This window comes from Solanum dulcamara, chromosome 8 (assembly GCF_947179165.1).
Source record: "Solanum dulcamara chromosome 8, daSolDulc1.2, whole genome shotgun sequence".
NCBI classification, from domain to species: domain Eukaryota; kingdom Viridiplantae; phylum Streptophyta; class Magnoliopsida; order Solanales; family Solanaceae; genus Solanum; species Solanum dulcamara.
This window is the reverse complement of record NC_077244.1, coordinates 73,792,040-73,812,645: the sequence shown is the minus strand read 5'-3', so window position 1 is coordinate 73,812,645 and position 20,606 is coordinate 73,792,040. Positions and strand designations below refer to the sequence as shown.

The window sequence follows — 20,606 nt, the reverse complement described above, 5'->3', positions numbered from 1 at the left end:
CTTCTGTGGAAGATTCATCAAATGGTTTATTATTTTCCTATTGAATACAACAATGTGAGTGAGCCGTAGAATAAAAGTGGTACATTGACACCAATGGATAAACTGTCACTCAACATTCAAATATTCACAAGAACCATACAATGTTAAAAGGGCCATGACTTTACTAGTAAGTAAATCATATAAAAGTAGGAATTTTCCAGACTTCAAAATAAGAAATCATAAAGTTTGACATGATCTGACTTCACACATTCACAATCTTTGTTCAAGAACTTCCTATATGAACATCTCTTGCAGGGGGCAAGAGGGCAACAGCACCTCTATCTGGACTAGAAAACTTCCTATAAACTGCCTTCAGCTTGTTTTCAGCAGCACCAGAGTGGAAGCTAACTAATTGCTTTGCGCATTCCCTGCTTCAAACAATACATATAACACAAGTAAGTTAATACATTTTTGGAGTCACCAATCCTAAATGACAAGTGTTTGTGCTTTACCTCAGCTGGTCTTCTGAGTAACCGGTGTGGTGCTTCAGAGTGCCAGTCCATCGAGGGCTCCTGTTGAGAGTACTGCGAGCAGCATAAACAGAAGAAGCTGCAAGCTTTGACGGACAGTAGGATATCACGGTAGTGTAGTTCATCAGCCCGAGCTCAGCCAAGAAAAATGTCATGTTCTCCATCTATAAACCAACAAAGAGAACGCGTATCAGCTAAACCAGTCTTCATTTGCTTAACAGAAAGTTCACATTGAGAACAGATCAATACAATACCTCCTGATCAGATGGAACTGCAGCTTTAATGTAACGAACCAGAAAGACATATGGCGTTGGAACAGTTAAATACCACTCCAGCTTTCCCAAGATTGCTTTCTCCATTAGAAGTATTTGGTCCCTGACATAAGCATTGTCTGTTATGGTTAGGAAGTCATTAACCTGCAGAGACATACATAACAGATAATCAGAGATTATGATAAATTTGAACTAAATAGATTTAACATATTTTCAGAATACTTCATTTTTATACCTCTGGAGCCCAAATCTCTTCATATTTGCAGGCAATAAGCATTGAGCTGATGCAAAGTAACTGAAGTTCCCTTCTAGGAACGGTCTCTTCTGACAGGAAACGGTCCATTATGTTAACTGTGAGGTACAGGCTTTCAGGCCTCAGCTCAAACCTTTTGTGTGCTTCTATTAGCCAGTCCACAAGAATTGCTCTCACCCTGGCATTGATCTCTGGCTGTGAATCCATGTAATCACATGGTCGACTCTCGTCCTGAATCGGCCAAATCATCAAAATAACAAGATCAATTTTACGAACGGTAACTGAACTTTTTCTACTATAACAATAAAGTCACAAAACTATTTCGTTACATTAAAGTGGACACCGAGACAGATGTTTTTCACCGTACCTCTGTGAGCTTATAAAATTTGTAAATGTCCTCAACATATTCGACAGCAGCCAAGTGATTATCAACATCAGCAGCATCAATATCAACAATCTGCGTTCTTGCTTTGTTGGAGAGTCCACAAACAGCCTAAAAGATAATTGGTCAATAACACTATATACAGATCTAGCTTACTACATTTTCACAGCAAAGGGAAGAGGTAAAAAGACAACCTTGCTTCGCGCAGTTAGGATAGAATTTAGAGTCTTTTCACTCTTCCTTACTTTTCTTTCATTCAAGGGGATCTCTTCAATGGTTTTCACATCCTCATCAGGGCATATAACAGTAATTGTTCCAGCTTTTGCTTTGACAGAATCCTTTTTAATAGCTTCTGCTTTTGCTGGAACACCAACTTTCCTTGCTGCAACTCCTTTAGTTACTTCTACAAGAGGCTTCTTCTACAAACAAACCACAACCACAAGCCAATTGGAAAAGGGGTTCTTCAAGAACTAAAATCAGAAAATATTACTCCTAATAGGAAAAACTTTTTCAAGAACTAATATTTACACAGATAATGAGGAAATTACCTTGTTCTTCTGCACTGGTTCTTGTCCCTTTGCTACTAACTGGGCAGCAGACCTCCTGAATGGTGAAATTTCTCATTCAAGTTACACAGGCATATACAGGATAAAACCAACAGCAACAACTACACCTCAATCCCAAGAAAATTGGGATCAGTTATACAAGATAAGCCAAAATGCATAAAATGTTGAGTTGTTTGTCGGGCTAAAAGGGAAGTTGGCCTAGAGAGTGACTGAATTCTACCTAGTGATGGGGCGAGAAACCTTAGTTTGAGGCTTTGCTCCAACAGCAGGACGAGTGGCAAGGTTTCCAATATCTCCCAAAGCACGCCTAGTTCTTCCATCTGCTTGTCCATTCTTCTTTTTAACCTCTCCCCCTCCTCCTACTACATAATTCAAACTCACATATCAGTAAAGATTCTAAACTCACTTATAATATACAACCTTGGCCAAGAAATGAATTATCTAATGACAATGAACAAACGTAAAACAGTTAAATGACACATCTGGAAAATGGTGATAATTGTAATATGAGATCACAGCTAGAGAATGTCTAAACATAAGAATGTCCTTCTAACAACAATTATACCAATCCAACGCAAGAAAAAGTGCGGATAAATGAGATGAACAAAGTAAATTCAAATAGCTATTTTGTCAACCTTTCATAATCTTCCTTCTTTATTCGGACTTGGAATAGCAATGTAATCAAGAAAGTAAAACGAATCATAAAAAGGAAAAAATGCAGCTTTAGCAACTCTCCAGAACTTCATTACTAGTGATCAAGAATCTAAACAATTAGCTCATGTCATGATCAATCAAGATTCACTCAAAAAAAAATTGCATTAACATAAACCTCAAATAATTTTTTACAATACTAATCCAAGAAAATGAAAAATCAAGAACAAACAACTAGTAATTGGGTATATGAATCCTCAAAATTGACTCTATATGAGGAAAAAAAAGAAGAAGAAATTGACAATAAGGGGTGTCGAAAAAGACCATTTTTTTAATCACCTTTGGGTAAAATTTTTGGAACTGCGTCTCTGTTAGCCATTTTTGGAAGCAGCTGAAGATTTTTTTTCTTGATATTTTCTATCTCTGATAAATCTTTTTTTTTCTCTATGGAATTTTTTTGGTTTTCACAGACTGTGAATGTAAAGAGAAGGGTTAATTTGAGAGTTTTATACTGTGGGTAACGTACTTTTAACGGTCAAATTTTCATATTTTTTAGCTTTGAAATGAGGAGCGTTGGATGGATCTGATTGGGCAGTTCCTCAGCGTTGGATGTTGTATGTAATAATCTGTTGGTTTACACAAATCTATCGTTCTGCAAATTTAGCTCTTGAATTATCGTTTAAATCTAGAAGATTTTAGACATTGGTTTAATACTTTCTTATAATTTTTTTTGATTTACTAAAAAAAAAAATCTTTAAATCGTGATATAAAAAATTCATAGATTGTAAGTAAAAAGAGAGATATTTTTACTAAAAAATTGTCACAAAAAGAGATAATAGGTGAAAAGATTCTGTAACAATTTTTATAATCTAATTATTGTTTAAAAAAATTAAAATTTAATATGATTAATTTTCTCCTTTTAATATATTCTTTGTTTAATTAATTTTGTAAACCTCTTTCCACAAAAAAAATCATTAATTATCTCAAAGTTCTTGTATACACTTCGCTTTGCATCATGAAAACTATAGCAACGGAATGCCATGAATTAACGGGGTTGGAGCCAAGTGAGAGAAAAAATGTTCAAAACTTTTTTAGCAAAAATTACAACTTTATATATAAGGTATTATTATTTTTATGTATATTTCGTTCCTTAATTTATTTTGTGTGTTACTTTTCATATTGGAATCCCCCCATTGCCATGAAATCAATATCAATGGATCAACGGAAACTACAACTCATTCCAACATGTTAAAAATATAAGTAAGTAAATAAAAATATTCTATCTCTAACAACTTAAATATTTTATTATGAGTACGTAATTTCTTTGCATCTTTCCTTTGATTGAGTTCTTGTGGTAAAAAAACCTTTTTAAAAAAAAATGCTATTTTTTATTCTTTTTAAGATTTATATCATGTGGATATAGTTTTTATCAACAACTAATTGCACATTCAAATTCTTCGAAATTATATATTTTATCAAAAAAAAACAAAAAAAGGTAGAGACAGACTCTTAAAACAAATGGAGATGCAGGGGATCGAACCCTGTACCTCTCGCATGCAAAGCGAGCGCTCTACCATTTGAGCTACATCCCCATCTCTGTACTTTACTAACTTAATAACCATTTCGCAGACTTAAATCCTAATAGACACTTAGGGATCGTGGGGGGTGGGGGGGTTGGGGATGGGGTGGGTGTATAATAATAGCATTGAATATGATATATTAGTAAAGTTGATATTAGTTACGTTAAAATTATTTGTTATGTAGTATTTGGTTTGATGTACTAAAAATAATACATTGCATAATTTCTCAAAAAAATTATTTGTTTACAAAAATACTCTTCACAAATGTGGGGGTAAGGATACAGAAAAGATTTTGAGGAACAGTTTTATCTTTAAGCATGCTAATGCAGTAAAGGTTCTTGTATATTGTGCATTGATATATGTATTATTAATGCATGAAAATTCATGATATTAGTAATGCTAAGGATTTTAATGCATGCATTAAAATAGTTAAAGATTCAACTGCCCTTGAAAACTTTTTTTTTTACATTTTTTTGCACCATATTTGTCGATGGTATTTTTATAAATAAATATTTTCGAATAAATTATGCAATGCATGTTATTTTTAATACACTATATCAAACAATACATAAGAAATAATCTCTACATAATTAATACAAGCATTATTAATACACTTTGTTTAGCATTATTCTTACATACCAATGTATAATATTATATATTAAAAAAGCAGCCAAGTGCACTAAGCTTTTGCTATGCGCAGGATTCGAGAAAGTATTCAACCACAAGAGTTTATTGTATACAGCCTTACCTTGTATTTTTGGCAGAGGGTGTTTCCACCTATCAGATTCAATCTTTTTCCTCAATTCCACCTATTTATTGTCCACCCATTAGCTTAAAGGATTTTCTTCTCTTTCAATTCTTAAAAAAAAAAAAGATCTTTCACAATATGGGTGCCTTCAAGGTTTCACCGGAACCTTCAAAAACCCAAAATTCAGCATCTTCTCAGTGATAACCACCACATTAATATCTCTGATCGATACAATTAGAGAAAGTTGTGTAATGTCTCGGTTCTCATGTATGATTGACGATGATATTCTAGTTTTCATTATTTGTTCACATACTCTGTGTGAGTAACATCCTTATGATTGACCTAAAGGATTTGTAAATAACTAAATTGTAAATCTGATGCAAAATATGGAGGTTCACGGATGCGTACTTGCCCATCAGACTCATTAATATAGCTATCCCTGTTATTTGAATTAATAGAACCAAATTGACAGATAGAAGAAAATGAATTAGTGGAGAAAAAAGCTTTTTTGAAGAAATGGGGAAGAAGTCGGGGCTTTAACATTTGGGTGCTTATGTGCATGTTTTTACAGGATGCCATATAGGTGAGTAGTTGACATTTAGTTTAAAAGGGGTATATGTGATTCGATAGTTAAATATGTATATGTGATTCGATAGTTAAATATATAAGGTATGTTTCAAATAGTGAGACAATAATTTTAACTATTTTTCTTATATTTTATGATCATCCCTTTTAAGATATGTACCTAATGTGTTATCCCAAAGTTAAGATCAGTACCCAACTTTCTACTAAAAAAAGAAAAGACATGTACCTAACTTACACGGGAGCATTTTATTTCCCATACCTACTTATTAATTACGGTATATTTTATTCATTTTTACTTGTTTATATTTGATCTGATATAATTTTTAAAAAATAATTAATTTTATTTGGATATAATAAATTTAATATTTTAAAAGTACACCAAAAATAACTATAATTAATAATAAGAGTAACTTAAAACTAACTAATAAATTATTTCTTGATTTTTCAAACTAAAAAAGTTAAAATGGATATATATTTTTAGTATAGTGGACAAATAAAAGTGAATGGAAAGAATAATATGCATTTATTAGATAATCTTTTGTTGTTAATCCCTTAATAAAAACAAATTGCTCATAGATAATACAATTTCATGATAATATATTCGTTGCTAAATAGAATTAACTAATAAATTTTACCACTTAGCTATAAAATTTATATGTTAATTCCTACATTTTTTATAGTGAATCTATATGAAACTTGAGTTATGAAAAGCCATGCAGAAATAAGTAATGAAAGATTTTAATTTCTACCATTGTAAAAGAACTTTTAAACTATTACGTTAGAAACAAATTCAAAATTAAAAGATTATGAATTACTAAAATACATAAGTTTGTCTGACTTCACATGATTTCTTAGTTTGGCGCAGAATTTGTAAAATGATCGATGAAGATATTGTTTCTTAATTTGAGAATTTTACTGATTAAAATGAAGAGATTTTACGAAGAAAGGGGAAAATATAAAGGAATAGAGAGATTTTAGGAGGAGAGATGAAAAGACAGAAGAGAAATTTTAGGAGGAGACTAGAGATGATTTTTTTTTTTTTGAATAGACAAAAGAAGTTGTGAAACTTTTATATATATATATATATATATATATATATATATATATATATATATATATATATATATATATATATATATATATATATTATATTACTAAAATATATATTACATTAAGAAAATATTTACCATTTATAAAAATAATATTTTTTTCACTGGACACTTATAATACACTTATAATATAATTTTAATACATATTGCCGAAAATAATTTATAAAACACATATAATACAAGTTTTATTCATGAATAATACATTTATCACACACTTTAATACACTTATAATACATTTTTCAATTTCTTACCAAACAAGCATAATATATTTTAAAATACTTATAATACTTTTATATTGCATGCATAATTCACTTTTAATACACAATAGATTTATCATAATATTGCTATAGATGGTAATAAATAAAAAATATCGTTAAAATCAGTAATTATTTATTAAGAAGTAATCACCCAAATAATTTTTCCAAAGAAGTTTAAGGGTTATTGGTTGCTACTTTTACTAGCTGAAAAAGGTGATAAATGACCATTTTGTGCCAACATTTCAAAATTGGGCTTTTTAATTGGTACATCATGCCAATTTTTCATTTCCTTTTGCATTAAAGGCTTCATGTATATATAGCCAGCTTAGTTGTAATGGACTGATAAGGAAATGTCAAAAATGCTATCAATAATATCCAAGAAAATCATGAAACCTTTCACTCTCACCCCATCTACTCAAAGATGGCACAAACTTTCCCTTTTAGATCAATGCCTCACTCACTTTTATATGCCCCTTGTTTTTTTCTACCCCAAAAATCAAGTTAATGCCATCCCAAATGGGCCTAAGCAACAATCAAAAACTTTTAACTTATTACCATCCATGGGCTGGAAGTCTAAAAGACAATGCCACTGTTGAGTGTGATGACCATGGGGCTGAGTTCTTGGAGGTCCAAATCAATTCTACAATGGACAAAGTTGTTAATCACTTTATTTACTTGATGAGGACATATTATGGAGGAATTGAAGCATTTGTTAACTTGAATGAAAATCAAATGTGTGTGTTTGAGCATGACAAACAACTTGTTGAATTTGCTACTCCTATTAATGGAGACTTTTGTTATGAACAACAACACTAGTACACATGATGATGAAATGTGGGGCAACTTCATGCTCCTACTAATTTTCTTCCTACTGCAAACAAATAAATTTGATTCAATTTCACTTTAATAGTGAGTGACTCATAAGGTTCAATTACTAAATATGATGTTAACACTGAAATTAATACTTTTTTTTCTTTCTACTGGAATGCTCACAAACATCAATTATACAAGTACCTGAAAAGAAAAGGAAAAAAGTCAACAAGGGATTGAAACATACTTAATTAGTTCTTGTCCATCCATTTTATTGTTTGTTGGAGCCAATAATTAATCAAGCACAAGTAGTACTATGGAGGAAATACCAGTAGTTGATGGAATTCGAGCAACTTCGTTGAGGATCAATGATTATCCGTCACCATTACCAGATAGTACTGTCTTTTTCGTCAATAATTGATTATATATTCTAGAACATACAAATTGAAATTAAGTATATAGTTTCTACTTTTCTTACTAATAGAAAAATGGCAAATGCTTTGTAAATAAAGTAAAAGTCAACGGATTTGTGTTATTGGCGTGATTTGTTGGCATGTTCAATTAAAGAAGAAATACCATGTTTGGATGAACTTGTTTTAAGTAATTTATAAGTTGAAAACTATTTATAAATTTTAAAAAAAATTATGAAGAAAAATACCTTTTTAATAAATAATTATTGATTTTAGCGATATTTTTTATTTATTACCATCTACAACAATACATAGTAATATTATAATATATCTGTCATGTATTAAAAGTGAATTATGCATGCAATATAAATGTATTATAAGTGTTTTAAAATATATTATGCTTGGTTGGTAAGAAATTGATACAATGTGTTATAAGTGTATTAAAGTGTGTGATAAATATATTATCCATGAATAAAACTTGTATTATATGAGTTTTATAAATTATTCTCGCTAATATGTATTAAACTTGTATTAAAACTGTATTATAAATATATTATAAGTGTCTAGTGGAAAAAAATATTATTGCTATAAATGGTAAATATTTTCTTAATATAGTATATTTAGGTAAGTTTCTCTTTAAAAAAATAAGTAGGTGCAACCCGACTTATTTTTTTTGACTTATAAGATGTTTTCAACTTATAAGTTGCTTAAAATAAGTCAATCCAAACAAATCCAATTATTTAGTGAGGCTTATTTTAAGCACAAAATGACTTTAAGTTGCCAGTCAAACACTCTAAAAAAATTGAAAACAACTTATAAGTAACTTATAGGGCAATCCAAACGGGCTCGAAGTAGCATCACTTACAAGTTACAGCCTACACAAGAGAGCAAAGCAAATAATATAAAAAATATTTAATTATTATTATTGCTGCCATGTGACCAGGAGGTCACGGGTTCAAGCCTTGGAAACAGCCTCTGGCAGAAATGCAAGGTAAGGCTGCGTCAATAGACCCTTGTGGTCGGACCCTTCCCCGAACCCTGCGCATAGCGGGAGCTAAGTGCACCGAGCTGCCCTTTTTTTATTATATATTAATATCATCATCATCAGAAGAAGAAGAAAGTCAACGGCCAAACATAGAATGAGCTTCTATAAAACCAAGAAAATTAAGTTGGAAAAGATGTACTTCAATATATAAGCATAAAATGGATTCAATAAAGAGGTAATTAACACAAATTCTAATGCTTAATTCTCTTGTTAATTAATCCATCGTTATACTAATTCGTTTCTCATCGATCTTATAATTATTTTTTATTCTTTTCATCTTAATTTATATTTTCATCTCTTTGCTATTTCAGTAGGTGAATCATATTAGTCATTTTACTAATTAATTACATTACTCAAATAATTTCTAAAAAATAGAAGTTTTTTTTGTTTTTTTTCTGGGCAGCAATGAGGATGTTTCAAATGTTGATGTGATTAGTGCAAAGGATCTGCTCTCTTCAGGTCATACTTACTTAGATGTGAGGTGAGTAATTAATTGAAAAGTCTTTAAAAAAATCTAGTAAAAGTAAACTAATTTGCATTATATATATTTTAGTAAATTTTAGTGATTTTATTTCATTATTTTGATAAAGGCTTGTTTTTTTTTTAATTTCTTCTTGGGTTTACAGGACAGTTGAAGAGTATAACAGAGGACATATTGATAAAGCCATAAATATTCCATACATGTTCCTCAATGAACAAGGTGTTTTTTTTTTTTCACTTTCATTATTTTTCTGTTTTTTTTTTAAACTTATAAACTGTTTTCTAGTGTGAGCCATTTTTTTTTCACTTGTGAATGCTATTAGGAAGGGTAAAAAATCCAGATTTTCTTCACCAGGTCTCTTCAGTGTGCCAAAAGGAAGATCATCTGATTGTGGTAAATAAACTTATAAAAACCTTTGAACTTTCTTCTTAATGATTTTAGTTAGGTTAATACTTGTAGCGATAAAAGTTTTTTATACCATCAGTATACATTAACATGTTAAAGTAGTTTACTTGTCATTTATAAACACCTCTCACAGTTAATGCCAAATCCATGAATCTATAAACTTAAAACATAATGATTGAGTACACTAACAAGACATTGTGATCTGTTTTGAAGGGGTGCAACAGTGGAGGAAGAGGACTTCGAGCATGTGTCGATCTCCTTAATGCGGTTAGTGAGCCTTTTAATATTCCATTCATACCCTCAAAAAGGACAGTTTGGTGCATAAAGCTTATGCGAGCTGCACATTAACTAAAGAGTATGATGTAGAGAGCCTATCAGTGGCTGAAAGTTAATTATTTTTTTCCGATTTGAGTGTAGGGGTACAAGGATGTAAGAAATTTGGAAGGAGGCTACTCAGCATGGGTGGATAATGAGTTTAAAGGAGATGATCAAACTGCTCAACAGTTCAAAACTGCCTGCAAATTTCGTCCATGAGCCAACAATTGAATACTCACAAGAATTATATAATTTCTAAACTTCAAGTTATTTGTATTGATTTGTAATAAAGAAAAATGGCAAATTTCAAATAAGCATATGTAAAATTTCTGTTACATTTTGATTCAAGTTTTTGTGTGCAGAGGATTTGTCAATGTTGTCTATTTGATCACTCCTATAATTTATGTGTGCAATGCTATTCTTAGCAAATTTTATATGGTAGTCTTAATTACCTCTCTCACTAACATAAATATCGGATAACTCTGTCCACTAATGTTTGAACAAATAAAACGAAAATCATTGTAGACCTAGTATGTTTATCTCTGCTGGATTTTATTTGAATCCTGAAACCTTGTTGTTTTTATGAATCCACCTAATTGATTACTTTTTGACATCTTTGAATAGGCTTAGGAATGAGGTAAAATGCACAACTTAATATCCATTTTTGCAGCTCGTATAACCGAAAAATAACCACTATATTTGAAATTTGAAACTATATATATATATATATATATATATATATATATCAATGAATATTTTCCATAAATATGATCGAAAAGTGACCAATATATAAACTCTATTTTCACAAATATTGTTCATTCGACAAAATTCGTATTAGACGACACCCAAGCAGGCTTACAGTGGCCAAGGTTTCTTCTATCAAAGTCCATGCTTAAAATTTAATTAATTAGCATTAACATTATACAATTCTAGTTTTTGATGTCTTTAATGGAATAGTAATTGATGGACAAACTTAACACTTAATTGGAATTTCAATGTTTTTAATGGACAAGTTGTTATTAATTAATCTGTATTACTAAAATACTAAGAATAGAAAATTTGGAAGATTTGGTAAGAAATTATAAGGTATAAAGAGTATTTTCAAAATCGGAAAACTCAAAATCAGTAAAAAAAAGAATGTAAAAATATTTTTCTCATGAAAGAAAATTAAGCCCACTGAATGCACAGTGTTTCCTAAAAGAAATTATTTTCCTCAAGCACCCGAGGTTAATGGAATATATCCTCCCATGATAGAATGATCTTACTCCCCGATGTATTGATACCTAAACTACGGTGTCAGCGAATCAATCAACAACAGTAAAGTACACTAGAATTTGTTTGTGCAGAAGAAGAAAAGGCCCAGAAATTCATTATTCAACAATGAGAGGAAACCCCTCTATTTATACATAATAAAGGATAATATGAACATGTGTTTATTGTGCCTTATCAGAAAGGTCACAACCTTTCGAAAAAGTTACAACCTTTCGGAAACGACACAACTCTTTAGAAAAGTCACAACATTTCGAAAAAGTCATAATTTTTCAAAAAAATCACAACTCTTTATTTTTCATTCACACTTTTTAAAATCCAACACAATGTTTCTTAGACACCCAATTAATTCACCATTGATTTACTCATTTCATTGAAAAAAAAATAAAAACCATTATAATGAATAAAACTAGGCGTGGATTTAATTTAGTTTAACTCATATCACAACGTGTAATTGACTCGGTGGGAGCTACGCTTGTATCAATTGATATATGTAAATCCTAACTTTTTCTTTGGGTTCTAAATTTTACAAAAGATAGTTTTCTGGATTTTAAACAAATTATCCACATATATTAATTTAGTAGATTTTTTAAATATAAATTTAAAAAATAAAATTAAAATTATTGAATTTTGATAAATTCGTAAATGTGCTTGTAGCTTCGTCTCTTCTTCCGATTCAATTATTTTGTATGTTGATTGACTTTGAGCTTTTATCATACGTGTGTTTGACGTTTACATGTGAATTGTTTATGTGTAGTGGCTAAGAAACTCAATCATATATTATGTGCTTGAATGTTGGTGTTAAAAAAAGAAAAACAAAAAACTACCATTTGTTCAATTAATTATAAACTGCGAGAAAGTCAAAAAGAGAGGTGCGCACACACCGTCTAGGAAGAAAATGCGTATTTTATGTGTTTCAAAAGTTGTTGCCTTCTTTAGCAATTTTTGGCAAGAAAATGCGTATTTTACACAAAAATGTGTATTTTACGCGTTTTCAGTTTCCTATAAATAGAGGGTCTCTTGCCTTCATTTAGATCATCCCACAAAAATACAATCCAAAAGAGTAAGAACACAAAGAGAGATACACCATGATAAATATTGTAGTCTTGAGTGTACTTTTTTATGAGTTATTCATTTTACAAGAGAGAAGTATTTATTGTTGTTTTCTCCTTATATTTGAGAGTAGTGTACTCCCATATTATTATAGTAAAATTCTTCTACCCCATGGTTTTTCTCTTCTATCTGTTTGAGGGGCTTCCACGCAAAATTTTCCTCTCCAATTTATTTTCATTATTTATTATTATATTAAACAGTGGTGCTTCCTCCCCTAACATAAACTAATTACGACTTAGTTTAATTAATTATTTGAGAACATGTCAGAAGACGTGCGTCATAAGTCGACCATATTTAATTAGAAAAAACATATTTAAACAACTTAATGCCTATTTATTATAATCACCATAATCCATCCAGTACCATTCCACAGTTTTTTAAAAAAAGTTTCGTCAACTTCAATTATTCAAGAACCTGAAAAAAAGTCAACTAGGGACTCAAAAAAGATTGGAACATGCTTAATTAGATTTAATTTCTTGGAGCCAATAATTAATCAAGCACAAGTAGTACTATGGAGGAAATACCAGTAGTTGATGGAATTCGAGCAACTTCGTTGAGGATCAATGATTATCCGTCACCATTACCATCCGCTATTCCTACTACAGCTATCCCTCAAAAATACTTTATAAGCGTGCAAAAGGTATTTTAAATTTTCTTGAGTTAATAGTTAATAGTTAAAAGCTATCTTAAACTTGTACACTTTATTAAATGTACACCTAAATTATGAGAAGTCTTAATTACCCCCTCAAATATGAAATTTTGGAACTATTTACCCGCTAAACTATGAGACGTTTTAATTACCCATCAAACATGAAATTTTGAAAATTAGGTCCCCTTACATAGCCATAATAGTCCGTTTTTTCGAAGTAGCTGAACAATGGAATCGGCATTATTTGCCCCCCTAATATGCCACATGATTAAAAAAATTTTTTTTACTCTGTTTCAATTTATATGATTCACTTTCTTTTTTAGTCAATCCAAAAGGAATGACACATTTTTATATTTAGTAAAAAATTAACTTTAAAATTTTTATTTTACCCCTAATGAATTATGATTTATTTTAGACCACAACTTTTTTAAATTTCATTTCAAGTCAAACTACATTATATAAATAGGAACCAAAACTAAATTTTTACTAAGTATAGAAATGTGTCATTTCTTTAGGAATTGTCTAAAGTGAGTCATATAAATTGGACATATGACATATTAGAGGTAAATAGTTTCAAAAATTCATGTTTGAGGGATAATCAAGACTTCTTATGGTTTAAGTGTGCATTTAACAAAATGTGTCAAGTTTAAGGAGACTTCTAACTATTAACTCATGTTCTTTGTCATATTCTATATCCAAATTCCTTCACAAAATTGATCTTATGCTTGCGATCTCTATTGAACACAAGAATTGAATCTGAGTCTCGATTTTCAAGTACGTAGAGTGTCAGGTAAGCAGGTTGGGTCAATTTTGGGTTAGTTAAGAGTAATAGATTTGATCAATAAATGGTCATGTTCGAACCTTCCAAAGTTTCTCCAATCAAAATGGATTTCTTCAATTATTTTTTGGGGGCAAATCTCTAGCTATAAAGTCCTTGGTGAGTTTTGGATCCAGAACACTTGCTTTACTCGTCTATTATTGTTGAATTGTGTGATCATATTATCTAAAAGCGAAAAAATATTGTTATTATTGCAGTTGATGGCAGAGCTCGTGGGAACGTACATGTTGATATTTGCTGGTTGTGCTGCTATATTTTTGAATATAAACAAGAACAACTCTATCCACATTCCGCTAAGTAGTCTTGGAAAATGAAGAAAATAATTTGGTCCATTAATTGGATAAAAATTAGACATAACTCTATTATATTATTAGATCGTCATGAATACTAATTGATTTGAATATTTTTTTGATAAGGATAGTATCTCAATTTTCAAAAAGATTTGGTCGTGTACCTAACTTTCTACCAAAAATATAGAACAGGGGAGGAGCTATCCATTCCATAAAAGAACATGTGATCTGTACTTTTCGAGTAGCGTATGTAAGTTCCTATTATTACAAGATTTGGCAACACATTTTGCAGTTTAGCTTTAAAATTTATCCATCGCTAATTCCTTACTTTATTTTGGGTAGTGAATCTACATGACGCTTGAGTTATAAAAAGCCATGCACAAATATGGAATTACAGACTTTTTAGAGCAGACTGGATTGTTGAAAGCAATGTGGTTACTTCTATAGATCTGACTTTGAAATTCAGCAAGGTGTTGGAAAAAAAAGGGACTAACAAGAAAATATATATGGTCAAAATAATAGAAATAAAATGAAAAAAATAATGATACCAAGAATTTTACGTGGAAACCCAAATAAGGAAAGAACCACGGGCTAAGAGGAGCAATTGATATCACTATAGTAAGGAATTTTACACTGAGTAGTATCGAGTACAATACTCAAAAAAGACTACCACACATTCAAAAGGAATAACACTCTTTTGATTTCCACCTTGCAAAATTATCGCTCACACTCTATTTTTCTTCGTAGACTATTTTCTTATAATCTATGAAAGTCGAAAAACAACCTCTCTACAAGAAATAATCTTGAAGAAAACGAATTGCTTAACGAGATGCTAGATGCATATAGAACAGGGGAGGTGATGTACCATCAAAGGAAATGTGATTTGCACTTTTCGAGTAGCTTATGTAAGTTCCCATTAATACAAGATTTAGATTTTGGATTTGGAAAGCGTATTAGGGCAAGCATTGCAAAGGGTCCACTTAACAAGGTTATTTACTTGATGAGGACAAATAATGGAGGAATTGAAGCTTTGGTTAACTTGAATGAACAAGAAATGTGTGTGTTCGAGCATGACAAGCAATTTCTTGAATTTGCTACTCCTATTGATCAGAATATTGGAGTCTTAGAGCAATAGTAAACTTGTCTTTGTATGGACCTACCTATATAAGCACAAAAATTCTCATCTTCATTACCAACGAGAAAGAAATAAGGTTTGATGAATTATGTCTTTTTTACCAACAATTACATCAGAAGTAGCGAAAATCTGAGTTAAGCTGCATCTGAATCGGCATCCCTATCCATATATTTATGCACATGGGCATCCAAATCCGAATCGGTGAAGTCTTTACTGGCCAAATCAAGGATCTGGATCGAGGAAAATTCCAATTCATACTTGAATTGGAATTTTGAATTGGACCATGTACCCAAGGTGTTTGATTTTTTGTCTATGACTTTTGAGCTCGGCAAGTGTCAGTTACGCCTAACGCTGCACTTGAAAAACAACAACAACAATAATATACTCAATTTAATTCTACAGGTGAGGTTTGAAGAGGATAAAATGTACGTCTACCTCTACTTCAACTTTCTTAAAAGTTCTGTTAGGTAAAAACATGGAGAAATTGAGCTCCAAGTTAAGATTAACTTGGAGGCGACTCAACAATTTGTGTAGGTTATTGCAGGAGGGGCTATAGTTAGTTCATAGGCTGCAAGTGTTTGTAGACTAATTTTTGTTGAGGCTCGTTGTTTTAGTTAAATTTGTGACAAGCGATAGGAAATGGGTGCTTTTCACGATAAAATATTATGTCGTTATTTTACTATGTTGTACATTCTGCAAAGTAATCATGGAAAACGAATAAAATAATCCAGTTCATAACTTACATAAAATTTAGGCATAACTCAATCTACCCCTCTTAAGTCTTATGTTATTAGATCGTCTTGAATATTAATTGATTTGAATATTTCTATGACAAGGATAATATCTCGATTTTTGTCAAAAGATGTGGTCATGACAGTAATAATTTAATAATGTACCTAACTTTCTACCAAAAAATAAAATAAAATATGTACCTAACTTACATTAATGTGCGTTTACTTATTGGGGCGATGCATATAGGAGCATTTTAATTTCCCCTCCATACTTACTATGCATTTATTAGCTAGTCTTTTGTTGTTAAGCACCTGATAAAAAATGAAATTAGCTAGAAACTTCATGTTAATTCGTCGATAAATTGCTGATAGCTAATATAATTTCATGATAATATATCCCTCGCTAAGTAAAATTAGCAACAAATTATGCCGTTTAACTATAAAATTTATTTTTTGCTAATTTTAAAAAAATTATATAGTGAATCTATATGACACTTGAGTTATGAATAGCCGTGCACAAATAAATAATGAAAGATTTTAATTTCTATCATTGTAAAAAAAATTAAACTATTACGTGAGAAACGAATTTATAATTTGAAGATTATAGATTTCTAATACATAACTTTATCAGACTTCAAATGGAGTTTTATCTTTACGCAGAATTTAGAAAATGATTGATGAAGAAATTGTTTCTTAATTTGGGAAATTTACCTATTAATTAAAATAAAGAGATTTTAGGACGACAGAGGAAATAGAGATGGAAAAAAAACTGAATATATGAAAAAAGTTTACGAGTCATCATTTGCTATTTTTACTAGCTAAAAAGTGATAAATGACCATTTTATTCCAACTTTTCAAAATTGGCTTGATAAACACCAGTTCCTTCTTGTCATTGGATACGAGACGTTTGGTTGGAAAGCTTATCTATCTGATTCTAACCTCCTCCACACTTCTCTTTCTTCGTGTCCGTTCAGCATGCGCTTCGATTGTCATTGGTACTTTGCTCTCCTCTTATTTTTTATTTGACAGTTTAGATGGACTTAGTTGTTCTGTCCCAACAAAAATCAAAAAGGCTGTATCACATCGAGATGTTGATTCGTTTTTGGCCCCCAATGAGATAGGAAACTTTTTACGCCTCAATATACGACCGCACACAATAACTGGGAGTCCTATAACACCTATTTAGAATTTGGGGCCCTTCATCATTCTAAATTGAGCCCCCTGCCCGACTCGCGTCATTCCAACAACCGGCGGGATCACCTTAACATACAATCACACGCAAAAATTGGGAGTCCTATTACACCTAACGCTAACTTGTCTAATTTTTCTTTTCCTTTTGCATTTAAGGCCTCATATATATATATATAGCTTAGTTGTAACGATTAGAAAATGTCAAGAATGATATCAGTAATATCCAAGAAAATCATCAGACCTTTCACTCCCATCTACTCAAAGATGGCACAAACTTTCCCTTTTAGATCAATGCCTCACTCACTTATATATGCCCCTTGTTTTTTTCTACCCCAAAAACCAAGTTAATGCCATCCCAAATGGGCCTAAACAACTATCAAATCTTTTATCAAACTCTGTCAAAAACTTTAACTTATTACTATCCATGGGGTGGAAGTCTAAAAGACAATGCCACTATTGAGTGTGATGACCATGGGGCTGAGTTCTTGGAAGTCCAAATCAATTCTACAATGGACAAAATTGTTAATCACCCTGATTCAAATGTCAAAGATTTGACATTTCCTCAAGGTGTACCTTGGGAAATGGCATGGATCGCGCCTTAATTGTAGCTCAATTAAGCCACTTTGATTGGGGAGGAATAGCACTCAGTGTCTGTTTGTCGCACAAAATAGGAGACGGAAGCAATGCCTATTGCTTCTTGAGAGATTGGGTTGCATTAACTCGAGGTTCAAATACAAATCCATCTCCTTATTTCGTCGAGGACTCCACTGTACCATCACCAATTGGCGATGGTCCATTGGTTTCCCCTGTTTTTGGATCAGACGCAGACAAGTGTGTCCAAAAGAGGTTTAATTTCTCTAGCACAAAGCTAAGTGCATTATAATCATCAATTGGCGTGCAAAATGTAACAAGCAACGAGGCCGTGAATGCACTTCTCTACAAATGTGCTGCATCTTTTGCCACCATAGTTGATTCAGGCTCGTTCAAGCGCTCTCAATTGGTTCAGTTCTTCGATTTACGAGAAATAACATCACCTCCACTACCCCCAAACTCTATAGGTAATCTCCTCACCAATGTACGATAACGAAGAAGAAGTTAAGTTACCAAAATTAGTAACCCATATAAGAAAATCGAAAAACATCCTCTCCACAAGAAATATTCTTGAAGAAAATGAATATGTTATGGAGATGCTAGATGCATATAGAACAGGGGAGGAGCCATTCCATAAAAGGAAATGTGATGTGTACCTTTCCAGTAGCGTATGTAAGTACCCATTATTACAAGATTTAGATTTTGGATGCAAAGGGTCCACTTAACAAGTTTATTATCTTGATGAGGGCATATGATGGAGGAATTGAAGCATTTGTTAACTTGAATGAACAGGAAATGTGTGTGTTCGAACAAGACAAGCAACTTGTTGAATTTGCTACTCCTATTAATGGGGACTTTCATTATGAACAAGAACAGGTGTACGCATGATGATGAATTGTCATGTTTATTTCTCAACAATAACGACATACTCAGTCGGTGTAAACATACGCAGACTTTATTCCTACCTTTATGGGATAGTTAATGAATGTTGTGGGACTGGGACTAGTTTTCCATTCCACTGTATTCCTGATGTGGCTACTAACTTTCTTCTTACTGCGAACGATTACATTTGATGCAATTTCACATTAATAGTTACTTATAAGGTTAAATTCTTAATATGATGTTACAGAGTAAACTAAGGGACTGGGATGCTCTTCCACTTAGATGGATCACATATATGAACAGGGAGATAGCATCATATAAAAACCAACGCCAACATCAAATTCAAGCAACATTGGACTTAAAACAAGTCTACTAATGCAAGTATTTAGCATCTTTGTGCTAATTATCAACCTTTCATAACCTTCCTTCTTTATTCAAACTTGGAATAGCAATGTGATCTACAACAGCAACATACCAGTGAAATTCCACTGCTTGTTTGGATGATGGTGGTTTTTCGTGGTGTGGTATGGTATGGTTAACAAGAGAACTACGTTTGTTTTGATTGTTTCTTTATTTACATGGTATGGTATGGTTTGGTTTCATTATTTTGTAACCATGAAAATCCTCACTTTTCGAAACCACCAAAATTAGTAACCGATATAAAAAAGTTGAAAAATAACCTCTCCGCAAGAAATAATGTTGAAGAGAATGAATTTGGTATAGAGATGCTAGATGCATATAGAACAGGGGAGAAGTCATTCTATAAAAGGAAATGTGATGTGTACTTTTCGAGTAGCGTATAAGTTCCCATTGTTACAAGATTTAGATTTTGGATTTGGGAAGCCTATTAGATCATGCTTTGCAAAGGGTCCTTTTAACAATTTAATTTACTTGATGACATATGATGGAGGAATTTAAGCATTTGTTAACTTGAATGAACAAGAAATGTGTGTGTTCGAGCAAGACAAGCAACTTCTTGAATATGCTACTCCTATTAATGGGGACTTAAGTTATGAACAAGAACAGGTGTGCGCATGATGATGAATTGTCTTGTTTATTTCACACCAACGACAACATACATGTAGGTGTATACACACTTTACCACTATCTTTGTGGGATAGGTGTTTATAATAACGAATGTTGTGGGACCGGGACTAGTCTTCCGTTCCACTGTATTCCTGATGTGGTTACTAATTTTCTTATTACTGCGAAAGAATAAATTTGATGCAATTTCACTTTAATAGTTACTCATAAGGTTAAATAGCTCAATATGACGTTAATAAAGAGATTCATACTTGTTTTTTTTCCTCAACAGAAAGATCACGAATCTTGTTAAGGATTCACGATTTTTTTAAAACAACAAAATCGATGTAACACACCATCAATGTTTGTGTTCATTAATGCTTTCCCCTGAAATTAAGAGGCATTTTCCCTTTTTTTTCTCTTTGGGGATGGGGTAGGGGGGTGGATTAAAGATTAGTTCCAAAGAGTAAACTAAGGGACTGGGATGCTCTACCACTAAGATGGATCACAAACATG

At 31.7% G+C, this 20,606-nt stretch overlaps 2 protein-coding genes, 1 non-coding gene and 1 pseudogene across 3 annotated transcripts; 2 read left to right on the top strand and 2 right to left on the bottom strand.

The window, feature by feature from the left end:
* Nucleotides 1–94: 94 nt before the first annotated feature.
* On the bottom strand, nucleotides 95–3,106 carry LOC129900711 (G2/mitotic-specific cyclin S13-7-like). The gene is made up of 9 exons (XM_055975731.1): nucleotides 2,973–3,106; nucleotides 2,203–2,344; nucleotides 1,965–2,019; nucleotides 1,611–1,835; nucleotides 1,402–1,527; nucleotides 1,017–1,265; nucleotides 764–925; nucleotides 492–673; nucleotides 95–407 (listed from the first exon to the last, which is right to left on the bottom strand). Exons 1-9 carry the CDS (start codon nucleotides 3,010–3,012, stop codon nucleotides 263–265), a joined length of 1,326 nt encoding a protein of 441 aa, XP_055831706.1. The 5' UTR covers nucleotides 3,013–3,106; the 3' UTR covers nucleotides 95–262.
* Nucleotides 3,107–4,152: 1,046 nt separating this feature from the next.
* On the bottom strand, nucleotides 4,153–4,225 carry TRNAA-UGC (transfer RNA alanine (anticodon UGC)). The gene has a single exon. It is a non-coding gene; the product is annotated as a tRNA-Ala (tRNA).
* A 3,037-nt stretch (nucleotides 4,226–7,262) lies between these two features.
* LOC129900160 (acyltransferase Pun1-like) lies at nucleotides 7,263–19,116 on the top strand (annotated as a pseudogene).
* LOC129900366 (protein HIGH ARSENIC CONTENT 1, mitochondrial-like) lies at nucleotides 9,287–10,692 on the top strand. The gene is made up of 6 exons (XM_055975323.1): nucleotides 9,287–9,352; nucleotides 9,581–9,658; nucleotides 9,804–9,877; nucleotides 9,981–10,051; nucleotides 10,277–10,330; nucleotides 10,481–10,692. The coding sequence occupies exons 1-6, from the start codon at nucleotides 9,336–9,338 to the stop codon at nucleotides 10,595–10,597; spliced, it is 411 nt and encodes a 136-aa protein (XP_055831298.1). The 5' UTR covers nucleotides 9,287–9,335; the 3' UTR covers nucleotides 10,598–10,692.
* Nucleotides 19,117–20,606: the final 1,490 nt, after the last annotated feature.

Coding starts and splice junctions, on each gene's coding strand:
- LOC129900711 (XM_055975731.1), bottom strand. CDS start 3,012: ATGGCTAACAGAGACGCAGTTCCAAAAATTTTACCCAAAG. Junction 2,345..2,972: donor TCCAAAAATTTTACCCAAAG/GTGATTAAAAAA, acceptor TGAATTATGTAG/TAGGAGGAGGGGGAGAGGTT. Junction 2,020..2,202: donor GTTTCTCGCCCCATCACTAG/GTAGAATTCAGT, acceptor TTCACCATTCAG/GAGGTCTGCTGCCCAGTTAG.
- LOC129900366 (XM_055975323.1), top strand. Junction 9,878..9,980: donor CATGTTCCTCAATGAACAAG/GTGTTTTTTTTT, acceptor GAATGCTATTAG/GAAGGGTAAAAAATCCAGAT. Junction 10,052..10,276: donor AGGAAGATCATCTGATTGTG/GTAAATAAACTT, acceptor TCTGTTTTGAAG/GGGTGCAACAGTGGAGGAAG.